General features: G+C 43.5%; 1 protein-coding gene across 11 annotated transcripts in view; it reads left to right on the plus strand.

The window, feature by feature from the left end:
- Positions 1 to 14,447, plus strand: part of SASH1 (SAM and SH3 domain containing 1) — an 840,287-nt gene that overhangs the window by 809,883 nt on the left and 15,957 nt on the right. For all 11 annotated transcript variants that reach the window (XM_090041059.1, XM_090041065.1, XM_090041073.1 and 8 more), the window contains 5 exons: positions 276 to 411; positions 2,721 to 2,890; positions 4,844 to 5,053; positions 9,146 to 9,296; positions 11,866 to 11,979. In XM_090041059.1, the coding sequence (XP_089897185.1) occupies positions 276 to 411; positions 2,721 to 2,890; positions 4,844 to 5,053; positions 9,146 to 9,296; positions 11,866 to 11,979 (781 nt within the window). The remainder of the gene's footprint in view (positions 1 to 275; positions 412 to 2,720; positions 2,891 to 4,843; positions 5,054 to 9,145; positions 9,297 to 11,865; positions 11,980 to 14,447) is intronic.

A 14,447-nucleotide genomic window follows, 5' to 3' on the forward strand; every position in this document is an offset into this window, starting at 1 on the left:
CTGTGTGCTATGTTTATTTTGTCTTCTCTACTTATGACTTTAAGTTCAGTGAGACAGGACTGTCTCCTGCTTTGTGTCTGTATAGCCCCTTACGTGATGGGATACCAATGATGTCATCTGAGACTATCATAATGTAGCCCATAAATAACAAATATAAAATTTTCTCCCTTCCTGATACTATGCAGTAGAATATGTACCAATTCAAATAAGTACCTCTCAGATGTATGCAACATCTTTGAGAATCTGCCATCTGAAATGGTTCAAATCTCTTTCAGGACTCCATCCCTGATGTATTGCCAGGTTCTCCACTGTCACCACAGCCAGACACTGATTCTCTGGATAAGCCCAAGCTGAAAGCTGGTGGTTCAGTGGAAAGCTTAAGGAGCTCCTTAAGTGGTCAGAGCTCAATGAGTAAGTTCAATTGTAATTGCATCATTTTGTTTTGTTGCTGCAGGGCATAGAGGTTTCCAGAGTAAATAAAATAGAGCATAGCCAAACAAGAAGAGTCACAAGCAGAAGTATTGCTGGGCAAATCATTAAGCACTTATAAGCAGCAGCTTTTCTCTCAGAACGGCTGCAAAGCTCTTTGAAGCAGGGACCGTCTTTTTTTGTTCTGCGTTTTAAATAGAGTTTAGAAAAATGGGGATCCTGCTTCCATGAATTGGGCTCCCAGGCTCTACTATAACAAAAGTAAATAATATCAATGACAACTACAATGTTTCACCAGTAGCTTTTCCAGAACCAGGGTATGACTGCTTGGTTCATTTGGGATCAAAGCATGTCAGAGAATGATCAAATCTTTTCATTGGGTTCTCCCCCAGAACATTCTTCATTGTCTGAGGGACAAAAGATAGATAACCTCCTCCTGTGAGACCTTGGTTTCCTTCAAGAAAGGATTGCATCAAATGTCTCTAACTTAAAAACAGGGTGTAAGTAGGCCCTGTATATAGTGCTGGCCTTCCAAGTAGAGTGAATTTCACCTACCAGAAGCTAGTAACTAGTAAAGGCCAAGAGAATGCTGGAGATGATGTGGTAATAATCCCTGTGTGGGAGTTTTTGGCAGTCTTACTAGAAGCTGTTGCATTTTGCTAACAGTAAAAGGCCTGTGCATCCCGAAGCACTTAATGGGAGGCACAAATGTTTAAGTCTAGTTGAAACATTTCCATGCATATTATTTTTAATGGAAATAGGTTTTTGGAGTAAACAAATTACAACCTGAAAATTGGTTTTTCGTTAAAAAACAATCTCACCACATTCCCTCATATGACACAAAACTGGGAGGGCTTGCAGACACTTTGGAGCATAGGATTAGAATTCAAAAGGATCTTGATGGTTTGCAGAACTGGGCCCTAAACCAGTGGTCTCCAAAGTGGGGTGCGCAAGATGATCCACTGGGGTGTGGGAAGAAAAATATTAGAACGTCTATTTATATTTATTTTTTATCTAAAAAAATAAGAAAGAAATTAAGCTTTACTAATATTTAATATATGGATTGACACCAGTGCCCTCACTCAGTCCGTATGTCAAATAAATAAATACACATATATTGGGAGCGCGTGCTCAAAAATTTTTTACTGATAGGGCTGCGCGATCGAAAATGTTTGGAGACCACTGCCCTAGACAACAGAATGGAATCCAACAAAGTCCAATTAAAGTTTTACACCTAGGAAGAAAAACAAAGTGACCAATTCAGAGTGGAAAATAACTGGGTTGACTGTACCCATGCCGAGGAGGATCTAGGAGTTGTGGTGGACTCCACATAATTCAGCAATGTGATATGATTACAGTAGAAAAAGGAGATGTAATGTGGGGCTGCATTCATTGGAATATTGAATGTAATATTCTGCTCAGTGCAGGTTAGGCCTCAGGTGGAGTATTGTGTGAAGTTCTCAGCATCAAATTTTGAGAAGGATGGGTGGAAATTGGAGAGAATTTAGAGGCAGAAGTAAAGGTGATAAAGGTGTTGGAATGTAAGTTATACAGTGAAAGGTTGAGAGAGTTAGACACATTGAAGTGGGAGAAAGGAAGATAAAGGGCATGCATGATAGTAGTTTTCAAATATTAGGAAGATTGCCATAAAGAAGAGGGGGGAACAACTGTTCTGCCTTGCTACAGAGGGCACAAAGCAAAGGCTTTAAACTGCAGAAAAGCAGATTTAGTCTCAGATTCTCTGAAAAGCAGTAAAAATAGTAAGGCAGTAGAATAAATTCCCCAGGTAATTGTGGTATCTCCTTCACTGGTGGTTTTCAAGGAGAGGCTGATTAAGCATGTTCCAGGGTTTGTATATGAATAACACATCCTGCATTCATGCAGAGGGTTGGACTAGACAACCTCTTAAGGTCTCTTCCAGCCCTGTTATTCTATGAGTCACAGTTCAGTTTCCCAGTCAGATGCATCTCCAGTGGTATATGATAATCACCATTATGCAGCCACTTCCCCTCGCTGTCACAGGACACAGAGTCCATCTTGAGAAATGCAGTTCAGCCAAGGATCCCTAGTCTAGAAAGGATGAATTGGGTACCTGGGTCAATGAGGTACCTGAATTTCATGTCTCTGGTGCCTTTCTGGTGTGTTTTCATTTTGTCAAAATTTTTTGCAGAAAAGGGACATGGTCTCTGGCTGGCTCTAACTGGTGCTTTTCCCAGCTCTGGCTGTCAATTAAGCTTTTCCCTCAAGTATAGTACTTTTTTATAAACTGCTCTTCCACCCCATGTACACAGGTGGTCAGACTGTGAGTACAACAGATTCTTCGGCCAGCAACAGAGAGAGCGTCAAGTCTGAAGATGGGGATGATGAAGAGCTTCCATACAGGGGACCTTTTTGTGGACGTGCCAGAGTTCACACAGATTTCACACCCAGCCCATATGATACTGACTCTCTGAAACTCAAGGTACCAGTTTCCTTCTTGAGTCAAACATCAGTCCATACCTAGAGTCAATATCAGAAGCATACCATGCTTACTGAGCTTAGCAAGTACACATAGTGACCCTCCTGCCTCTCTTGTTCTGGAATCTCAACATGCACTTAGGTATTGCTTAGGTGATAACAAATACCATAAACTATAGGTATGTAATGCATAATATTTCCTAAGAAAGATTATTAATACCAGAGAAAGAAATAGGAAGAGGAGCGAGTTGGAATCTGAGGTGGTGTTGAGTTTTAATTACTAGCTAGAACTGACAATAATGCACTGTACATTCATTTCCATTGTGCAAAGATTTGGGAAAAAAATCATCAAAAATGACACTAGGGTGTGCCAGTGTTCCTGAGGGTCTTGCCCTTTTACTCAGGATTGGCTCAATCACCACATTTGGGGTCAGGAAAGAATTTTACCCCATGGTCAGATTGGCACAGGCTGGAGTGGGTAGATGGGCTTCTGCAGCAGAGTCCATGGCCCTCTTTGGCTCTCTTGAGTGTATGTTAACAATCCTTTCAGCAGTGGGACATTAGCAATCATGGCCTGCTGCTTTGCTTGTGGCCTATTAGGGTGTTTTTGGTGTCTCTGGGCAACATGCCTTGTAGCTGTGCAGCTGGGTTGTTTGTATAGTTTTAGGAATGGGTCAGACATGGACTAGTGTGGGACGGTATGGACAGGGATGATCCTGTCTTGAGCAGGGGTTGGACTAGATGACCTCCAGAGGTCTCTTCCTGCCCTGCTTTACTATGATTTTATGAATTTTCAAAGATAATTCCATGCAAAAGGCAAGAAGAATAACCCATCTGATTCAGGAAGGGGCATGGGAGTACTATTCAGAATTGTTGGGAGGTGGGAAAGGGTGAATCTGTTCAAAGCATCTTTTAGAAAGTAATTTCAGTTATTGTAACCCCTAACATCATATCATATTACCCAGCTAGATCATGACTTTTCATGAATAAGTCCCTTTAGTTTATTTGGATTTACAGGTTTCTTTTATTTAACCTAATCTATCTATCAGTGTTCTCATGTGGCCCACATCACCATGGCATCTTAAAAATTCTAAGAGTTGCTAATCCCTGTTAAAGACAACTAGAGTCAGCTGTTTGGGGGGCCCAAATATACTCTAGGCCAAAGGTTCTCAAACTGTGGTCCACAGACCTCCACTGGTCCATGAGCTCCATTCAGGTGGTCCACAGAAAAGTTGCAGAACAATCAAGAATATCTGTACTTGTAAGACAACTGATATTGAAATATGAGTTGTGTGCTTTGATTTGTAGAACAAAAATAAGTTTAGGTGGTCCACCAAGAGCCTCAGCAATTTTCAAGTGGTCCACGAAAAAAAAACACTGCTCTAGTCCATCAAGGGCAAGTGTATGGTGAGGGCAGGTGCAAAAATAGTATAACATTCACCTTTGCATGTTCCCAGTCCTGAAGTCCCTGTATCAAAGTCAACCCACCTGAAGAGCCAGAGCTCTACTCCACATGCACTTAGTTAGAGCAACTTAAATCTATTTTAATTTACATTGGCCATTAATAGTCTCATAAAGCTGGAATAACAGCTGGAGATCAGCACAGCCTAAGGAATGTCAGCAAGTTCTCTACAGACCAGCAATGATCCATAGACAATGGAGAACTACTGGTGAAAACCTGCAAACATCTGTACTTTTGGGATCTATTCCAGACATAGAGCCAGGGTTAGAACCTGGTCTTAGGTCAATTCGGGCAAATAGTTTGGACTCTTTGCCTCTTTTCCCACCTGTAAATACACATCTCAAAAGGAGATGGTGAGATGATGTTTGCAAATCCTTCTGACATGTTTTGATGATACATTCTTCATAAGTGAAAAACAGTCAGAATGAAGACTTTGCCACAAAATTGAGAGGAAAATATGTCTAACTGTCCCATCCTTGTTTGTTGGGCCTACAGAAAGGTGATATCATTGATATAATCAGCAAACCTCCCATGGGCACTTGGATGGGCCTGTTGAACAACAAAGTTGGCACTTTCAAATTTATATATGTGGATGTATTAAATGAGGAGGAAGAGAAGCCAAAAAGGCCCACAAGAAGACGACGAAAAGGGAGACCACCTCAGCCCAAATCTGTTGAGGATCTCCTTGATCGGATCAACTTAAAGGTTAGTTCCCATTCTCTCTATCTTTCATCTTGTGGGTAGTGAGTACACACTCTTGGGTCAAGAAAGTCTTCCAACACTTCAAAGGGCAATCCAAATCTTGAGTGCAGATGTAGACGGGAAGGTGGGGCAATTGCTCCAGGCCACCATTTGCTCAGGCTACGTAAGACTATATCCTACAACATGCATCCTATAGGTGGTCCCATCAGTGCAGGGTCTGCCTCAATATTATGCCCTAGATCTATAGAAATCAGTCAATCCAAACGAATCCATCACCAAACCAAATCCTGAACCAAAGGAATTTTCCCCATTCATTTAATGGGAGGAGAATCAGGCCTCAGTTTTCACTACTGCTATTCTTTTGCATAATAATAATAACAGACCAGCCTAATAGACTACTGTGGGGTGCAGTTATGTACACTTAAGGATCATAATTAATTCCACAGTGTGGCAATGAGATAATGCACTAATAAATTCCATAGTATATATATTAGGTTACTGTTTCTTTAATAAGAAAGCTCCTAGTCCATGTTCCAGGATGCTCAAACTCAAATAAGATGGAGATGAACTGCTTTGCTGGTAGTTTATCCTTCCTGCTTGGTTATTAAAGAGATGACATGTTGTGCATCTATGTGACATTGTACATCTACGTAGCAAGCTCTTTTAGGAAAGTGGATTCTAAATCTAAGAACATACTAAAGGTTTAGAAAGGTGTTATTGGTTGTTATGATGTTTATATGCTCTGTAACAGGGGTGCCAAGCACAGCCCACAGTCCATATTTGGCCTGCAGAGCTGCTCTACCCAGCTCATCAGACCAGCAAAAGTCAGGGAGGCATGGCCCAGGAGTGGGAGATGTCCTACCACAGAATCCAGGGCCCTTGAGTGCTGATGGACACAGTGGTTAGTGGCAGGAGGTGACTGATACAGCCCCGTTTCCTTTCTGGCCACTTCATCTATCTGCACTGACATGGGCATGCTTCTTCTTCCACTGATCCTGCTTCCAACGAATTCTGGAGGAGCTTCCACTGCCACTGGCATGTGCTCTGGGTTAGAGCCAGAGCTGTGTACCCCATGCCAGAGCTGGAGCTGTGCCGTGGCACAAGGCAGATGACGGCAGTCGCAGCTCTGGCTCCAGCATGGGGGCATGTGGCCAAAGCCAGAATTTCCACCACGATATGCCCAGTGCCAGAGCTACCACTGCCAGTGCCTGCCCCAGGCTGGATCCAGCCCAGGCCATGAGTTTAGTTTGACACTCCTGCTCTATAATATGAATAACGTTGGCTTGCCTGTGTTCAGCTATTAATCTATTTACCAGTAAGTATTTAACCAGAATGTTAACAATTTCCTTTAGCTGTTTTTAAAATAATTCAGAGCTCGTTGTTCCTTCATATTTGTAACGGACCCTAACATGGATGTTGGCAGCTTCAAAATGTTATCCTTTTATTGGATTGTTTTGTTTAACTTGGTTCTTTAAAAAAATGAAAGAGGGAGGTAGTTAGCCATTTTAGTCTGAAGTCAGGCAGAAGGCAGGATAGATAACTGAATCAAAGACACACAAGCTTTTGTGAGAAAGAGCTCACTTGTCTTACTTCTCACAAACATCTTATGAAGCATGCTTGCAAAAGCTTATGTGTCTCTGATTTAGTTAGTCTGTAAGCAGCCCTCTCTTCTGTTCTTTTAAAAGTCTCAGTTTAAAGCAGCACAAAAGTACGTATGTCCATCTGTTTCAAGGCACGTGCAACCATTTTATTTCAGTGAATGAATTAAGCTACCAGACTGCCAACAGAAAGTTATTACAGAATTGTGACAGTGCCTTGCCATTGTGAAGAATGCATCAGGTGTCTAGTTGCATCATACAACAAATACCGTATTTTCTCACATACCGCACACCTTTTTTCTGAAAATTATCTCCTGGAAAAGGGGATGTGTGCCTTGAGTGAAGAAGCACACAGAGCTTGCCTTAGGGAAAATGATGCCCTGGGCAAACTTGTATTTTGGTGCCCCCAACCCTCTCCCTGGCATTCCACCCCCCTCTTGGCTCCCTTCCCCCTTGCCCTCTGCCAGCTGCCTAAGAGGGCTTGAGGCTGTCCCTTTCCCAGTGCACAGCCAGACCCAGAGCTTAGAGGCTGCGATCCCCATGCTCTGTGGAAAGGTGCAGGTGGGAGGGAGATCTTCAGCTCAGGAGATCACGAGCCAGGCCCGTGCACTGGGGTGTGCTGGGCTGCACAGAGTGGGCTGTGTACTGGCAGGGCCCCACGAGTTGCCTGGCTCCTCCCTGCCTAGAGTAGTGCAGCTGGGGGCAGGCAACATTAATTCCCTGCCAGCCTTGATTCTAAGGGCATCTTGGGACACAGTGGGAGCCTGACACAGCTCTCTACCTGCTCAGCCTAGGCTAGCCCCACCTGGGGACTTTACTGCACCCAGGGTATGGGGGCTAGCTCCTTGTCTGGCCTGAGCGTCTTCAACCCTGACAGATGGCTCTTGAGGACACAGGCTGCTTTATGTGGGCTCCCAGAGGTCAAGAACAAGACACATGCTGCTTTTGTGGGCTACAGCATCTGGTGTGGCTGGGAGGAGTCTGATGGCGGAAGCAGGTTACCAAGAGGGCCAAGGCAGTGGCTGGGGGAGCTTCATGCTCAGAGTGGGCAGGGAGCAGGGCCAAGGGGCTGCGCTTAAATCAGCACATGCCTACAGCAAGCCTCAAGGCTCAGGCAGGCTTAGAGTGAGCCCAGTGAGGACCTGAATACCAGACAGGGTTGTCCGGTCTTCAGAGTGCTCCTGGTCTGTGCCAGACACCCTCCTGGGACAGGTACAGATTGCCTTGACTGGCTTGGGCCATGCTCTGGTGTCCTGCACTGCTTCCTTGTCCCCTTTTGGGCAGAGTTGCATGGCTCTGGGGTGGACCAAATGCCTGGGCCACAGTGCAGGTGGAGCTGCAGATCCCTGGAGGCAAAAGCTTTTCCAGTTGTTCCTGGCCCAGTACTGTGGGAGGCTGCACTCTTAGGGCCCAGAGCGGGGTGGGAGGGGTGGATCTACCCCTGGCTGGACCTCCAGTGGCTGCAGGCAATGGGTTGCTGATTGGCTGGGGTGGTGCGGGGATAGAGCACTCCTGTGCATTTTTGTGTGACACCCCCCTGACCATGGTGCCATGGACAGTTGCCCACTTCATTCACCCCTAAGCCTGGCTCTGGAGATGCAACAAGCAGCTAGGGAACTCCATGTGTTCACTGCACTACCCTCCTGTCCAGCACATGTAATGTTGCTTTTCCTTTCTCCCTCCATTTCACTTTAGTACAGGGACATCCTCAAGCTGCTGCCAGGGCAGGCCCTGCTGCTGCTGCTGCTGTTGCTGCTGCTGGGGAGTGAATTTTCCAGGACCAGCAGCTAGGCAATTAAAAGAACAGCCAAGGGTTGTTGCTTCCTCCTGCTACAGCTGCTAGTGTTTTCAGTGCTAGCTATGAAATTTGGTGGTGGCTGCATTAGGAGCATGCAAGAAAGCATCTGCTCCATTAATCCTGCAAGTATGTGCAATTCTCGTGGGACAAAGCAGTTACATTTGTTCAGTCCTTGAAAATTTCCCTTTTCTCTTCATTTTGCCTTCCAAAAACAAGGTGTAAGCATTACTTGAGGGTGTATGTTTGAATTTTCTCTTAACTCAGTAAGTTTAAGTCAGATATGAAAATGTGGGCTCTCAAAATTTAAAGTTTCAAGAGAATAAACATGTTGTTCATGTAGACGGTGTGCTTTAATAAAAGTTTAATATGGACTTCTCCTTCAATAAGAAAGTACTATATGGATTATACTACTTCCAACTAAATCGCAACTAAATTTTGCTTATCAGTAACCTGTTGATACCCTTGTTTTCTATCTTTTGTTAGTAAAACCCAAAAGAGGCTGGAATCTGTTAAAACAAAAGCAGCAACAGGAGTTGCAAGAATAGCAAAATAAGAATCCTAGTAGGAAACAAAACCCCCCTAGAAGGCAGTACTAAAGAAGAAACTGCCTAGAGAAGCATGGATTGGCTGAACTTTATTTTTTCCTCTTTTGGTGGAGCTTTTGCCTTGCCCTGCAGCTCATCTGTTTCCCTCCCACAGGAGCACATGCCCACTTTTCTGTTCAATGGTTATGAAGACCTGGACACCTTCAAGCTGCTAGAGGAGGAAGACTTGGATGAGCTCAATATCCGAGACCCTGAACATAGAGCCGTCCTCCTCACAGCCGTGGAACTCTTACAGGAATATGACAGTAAGATTTGGGGGTTTTGCCAGTTCTCTGCTGGCCAGACTGCTTCTGGGAGAGAAATCTAGTGTAGAAACTCAGCTGCAGCCATCTTTTCCAGGCATTTCTGTGGTATTCTAGAACTAGGCTTTCAGGGAGTTAACATTTGGATTAAAGTTTGGATTAACAGATTAACATTTGTCTTTTATTGTATCAGACTTTTCACACATGCTCTGCTGTCTTGTGAACTGTATATATAACATTCAAGGACACTCATCAGCCCCCGAGTGACATGACATTTTCATTCTTTTAAAAGAAGAGAGAGGTAGTTAGCTTTGTTGGTCTGAAGGCAAGAAGAAGGCAGGTTAGAATTGCACTTTGTAGACCAGAAGCATCAAGCACATGGCCTGTACACCAGATCTGGCCCATGGAACCCAGCCATCCAGCCCCTGGTGCTGCTTCTGGGTCTGAGCAGACCTACATGGGGCACAGTTCAGGCCAGATCAGCTCTATGGGTAGAGGCCAGGATACGAGCTGCACTACAAGTGCCTCATACAGTGCAGGTCTTGGAAAAGCAGAAGCAGATACCACATGTGGTGCAGTCTGGCTGGAGCAGGCATCTTGTGTAGTGTGGTGCTTCCTTCAGCCTGTCTGGGATCAGAGCTACATGCACACACCCCCTTCAGACTGCACCACACATGGCGCAGCACCCATTCTGGGATCTGCACCACATACAGCAAGGGTTCTAGACCAGCTGGAACGGGAGCTAGATCTGGTATGTAAGGGGAGGGCAGGTGAAGGAGGGAGTCTGTGGGTTCAGTCCAGCCCTAAGACCACCGCTGCACCACTTATATACCCTCCAGGTGCAAACTCACCACGAGCCAGATGAGTTTGACACCCCTGTTATAGACTAACTGAATCAGAGACTCATAAGCTTTCATGAAAAGCATTTTGGTATCCAGCTTGGTCATCTGACTCCAGCAGTCTTTCCTACCCAAGTGCAGAGGGGCTGGACCCGATGATCTTGTAAGGTCCCTTCCAGCCCCTAACATCTGTGAACCTATTAGCATCTGAGGAATTGCTTTTGCTCACGAGAGCTTATGCATCTCTGATTCAGTTAGTCTATTAGTGACATCTCTGCCCTGTCTTCCATTCTTTTAAAAGTCTCAGTTTGAAGCAGCACAAAAGTCCATATGTCCATGTGTTTCAAGGCACCTGCAACCACTTTGTTTCAATGAATCAAGCTACCAGACTGCAAACTTCAAGTTATTAAAGACTTCCTGTCTCCCCATGGGTCTGGAAATCTGGCACTGTGGGAGCAGTGGCAGAATTAACTGCTTCTCCCCTGATGCCCAATTTCCAGCCCCATGGGAAGCCTCACAAGCCAGATGACTTGCCCTGTGAATTAGATTGTGCTGGTACACAGCCAGATCGAAGCATGCGGAGTCAGATTGTACCCATGAAGCTATCCCACATACCAGCCCTGCACATGGGATCCAGTCCATGGGGCAAGATAGCTTGAGCACTGCTATTAAGGGGTTACCAGAGCAGCAAGATTTATAGTCATAAAAATAACTTGGATTAATTTATCCTGAAAACAAGTGTTGCTAACCCAGAGAGTGGGTCTAATTACGTTTGCTGTATGGTCTGTATTTTCACAAACAGAAAAATATTTCTTCACCTTCCTTTGACCTCTTTTCCCTTACATGTACATTTTCTGGGGAGCCATATCTTTCACCAGGAAAAATAAAGGAGAATCTTTCAGTTTTTCCTCTGTTTTGGAATACTTTTTGTTACCTAATGGGCAAGCCAAATGTGCTCTTTTCCTTCATTGTTTGCAAGATTCATGATACTTGCTTTGAGCAGTAGTCATTTTTCTAGTGACCTTCAATTATAGTTTGAATTTGGAAATGGGATTGCAGAGAATAGCATCCATTGCTGTGAAAGGGTGATAGCAGTGGGGAGAACACAACTAGAGCTGGAGCTGGGAAGCTGGTCTACACTCTGTTCCATAATTACTTTTTCATGCTCTAAGAATAGGCATTAAAGTAGCAATTCCTAGCCTTTGTTGAAGGAAAGTCATTGCAATGTAAACTAAAACCCTGCCCCATGCAGTCAGGTGTTCTATTTTTTACAGTCCTGAATTTAGTTCCTCTACAGAACACCACATTTGACCCAGCCCTAAGCACTAAATACAGCAAAGCCCGATTCAGTATATTTTGCGCACTGGGGATTTTTTACTACCAATATCCCAGTGCTCTCCCCTGCCATTGGGGAAAATAACTAGTATTTTGGCTGGATCCACTCTTGCTGTAGCTCCCCTCTCAAGCCTTTGTCACTCTACTCTTAAGAAGTCTCTATTGCACTTTCACTATTCAGGTTACTGTTTGCATGCACTAAGATGAAGCTGTTGTATAGTATCTTGTTCCCACTGTGACCATATTCCATATAACTTTATCTCCTGGCAAGCCTAGCATGATGTAGTAAGTGCAGCAGTGTAAGGATAGCTGTTTTGGGAGCAGGAGATTAACATCAAAGAACTGCCCCATATGCCCTGTTTAATGGCACTTTCATTTTATTTTCTCACCTCCTCCAGGTAACAGCGACCAATCAGGATCTCAGGAAAAACTTCTCATAGAAGGCCAGGGCCTAAGTGGATGCTCCCCCCGGGATTCGGGTTGCTACGAAAGCAGTGAGAACCTTGAGAACGGTAATGACAACAAAGACAGCCACTGACACTCGCAGCTGCCTTGTGCACACAATCCTGCACCCTTTTTTGCCTCTGTGCCTTGTCAAAAGATGGACCCACTTCATGCTTGTCTTTCTCACTCCTGCTTTGCATGGTCACTCTGCTTCCATCTCCCCTCTTTCACCTCACCCAGTTTAGCAGACCCATTGCTTCTTGTTATGATTGGTAGATTGTATTCAATATCATCTACCAGTTCATAAAAGCAGCAATCTCCAGATCATTTTCTTTCTACTGGAATCTTAAGACCGCAGGCCCTTTCGACCCCATCTTCCTCAGGCTCCCTATCCCACTGTAGTCTTGCGCAGCCACTGCCTCCTCAGGCTGGTACCAGGCATACTGAGACACAGCTATTGAAAGGGAAGTGTTGGCAGTGGGAAGTTCCCTGTGCTTCTCATTAAGGCTTCTCACTAAGCCTTAACAAAAAAATCTTGTTCTCCATTTTGAGCAGTGGTTTTGTGTGTTTGCTTAAGATGCATTTTGCGTCCTCTTGCTATCAAAGAAGCCTGTTATCACAACGTTTGAGCATTAGCATGAACTCCAGCAAGCGAAAGCAGAAAGCCAAAACTACCTACTATATGTGTGTTGGCTTGGATAAGTGAGAGACATTGTATGATTGGAAAGGCAGGAGGTAGTAATGGCTCCTTTTCTGTGTTTTGAAGGAGTCACATTATTGTATAATGAGGATTGCTTATTTCAGTAAAGGTGTAAAGTTGCCAGCAGAGTTGTAATATTGTAAAATTTAAAATGGCTTTTGTTTTCATTATTTTGGTGCCACATTATTTTGGTGGCATCATTTGAGTTTTTGTTCTGTGGCCCTCTGTGTGGCTTCAACCCCCATAGCCAATGTGGATGAAAAACCAAAAGTAGTGTTCCCTCTTCGAGGTAGCTGTGGGCAACTGAATTTTCTTCCAGCCAGGGGTAAAGATAAAACACCTTCCCCAGAGTCTGTGCATTCATTGTGAATCTACTACTTGAAGATATACCTGTAGGGAGCTATTTGTTCTGAACTAAGTGCATTAAGTTCATGGTGCACTCTCCTCCATAGTCCTTGGAGACAAAGGGATCAAAATGGTCTCCTGAACTGTAGCCCCTTTCAGTACATGTTTGTTATTGCATGAACAAACCAGTCTGATGTTTTGAGTTAGTTAATTTACAGGGAGTATTTAATGACTGTGCTCCAACTGTTCCAGAGATCTGCATATTGTGCTGAAGAAAGAGACAAGTTAATGTTGTTCTATATATGTTTCTAGCTAAGGAGCATAATGAAAGTTAGATACACAGCACAGGTGATAATCTTCTTTCCCTTTTATCTTCAATTAGAGTTAAATTGCTGCTTGTATAGGGTTTTGTAGGTTTTTTTAACAGTATAATAACATTTTTGTAAAGCAATTGTCATTGCCTGACTGCTTTTGGAATGCTTACTTTTATGTTTAAACTAATATTTCCATTCAGGTTTTCACTAATTCTTTATATTGCTGTTCAGCTTTGGCTTGCTGTGTTTGCACACCATTTCTATATGCTAATGCATTGAAGACTTCCTTTGAAAACCATTATGGGAAGAATATTTGTTTGTTGTTGGACTCATTCAGTTTGTAAAGGAATTATGTCAAGGTTGGTCGGTCTGAAATGAGTCCCACCTTCTTTGCAAAGTCCATGGACCATAATTGTTTGTATCTGTCTTGTTTCCAAGATACAGTCTGTTGGCTCTGTTCCCTTAAAATAAGGATAACCAGCGGGTTCATACAAACACATTTCAAACAACCCTACAATAACAAATGGCTGATCACAAAAAAGGGACCAAATTCTGGAAGCAGGCTTCCTGGGAGCTAGTTTAAACATTTTTTAAATGACAAGTACAACAATGTACTTTTGTGGGATGAGATCACTCATTTGACATCAGTTTCAAGTTTTCAGAGAACTTATTACAACTTGAGTACAAAATCCTGTTTGCTACCTCCTTTATCAGGTATAGAATTAGTTGCCTATCTTAGGTACTTATATGGTCCTCATTACAAAAATACAGAGATACCTAATAGGACTACATATAATGTATTTCAGTATCATTGTGAAATAGAAAAGTTGAACTCCATTTTGCCAATGGGATACTCTGGCATGAGCAGTTTAAGTGACTTACCGGTGGTTGCACAGGAAAAAAATGTGAGATATGGGATATGTGGGTTTATGTCTCTCTCAAAGTATCCGAATAGCACTCTAACCACTAGAGACCATTCATGCTAACTAAAAAAAAGGAGAAACCACAAGGCATACAGCTGTCCCACCTTATATTCTCTATTTATACCAGTTTAAATTTTCATTCATGAAAGAAATTAATACCATGACTCCCTATCATGCCTATAGTCATGTCTTTGTTATTTCATTGTCACTGTAAAAAAGTAGGAATTGTAACCACAGAAAACAATGCCAAAATG

Source organism: Crocodylus siamensis, chromosome 1 (genome assembly GCF_052110815.1).
Source record: "Crocodylus siamensis isolate JL-2025a chromosome 1, ASM5211081v1, whole genome shotgun sequence".
Taxonomy (NCBI): domain Eukaryota; kingdom Metazoa; phylum Chordata; order Crocodylia; family Crocodylidae; genus Crocodylus; species Crocodylus siamensis.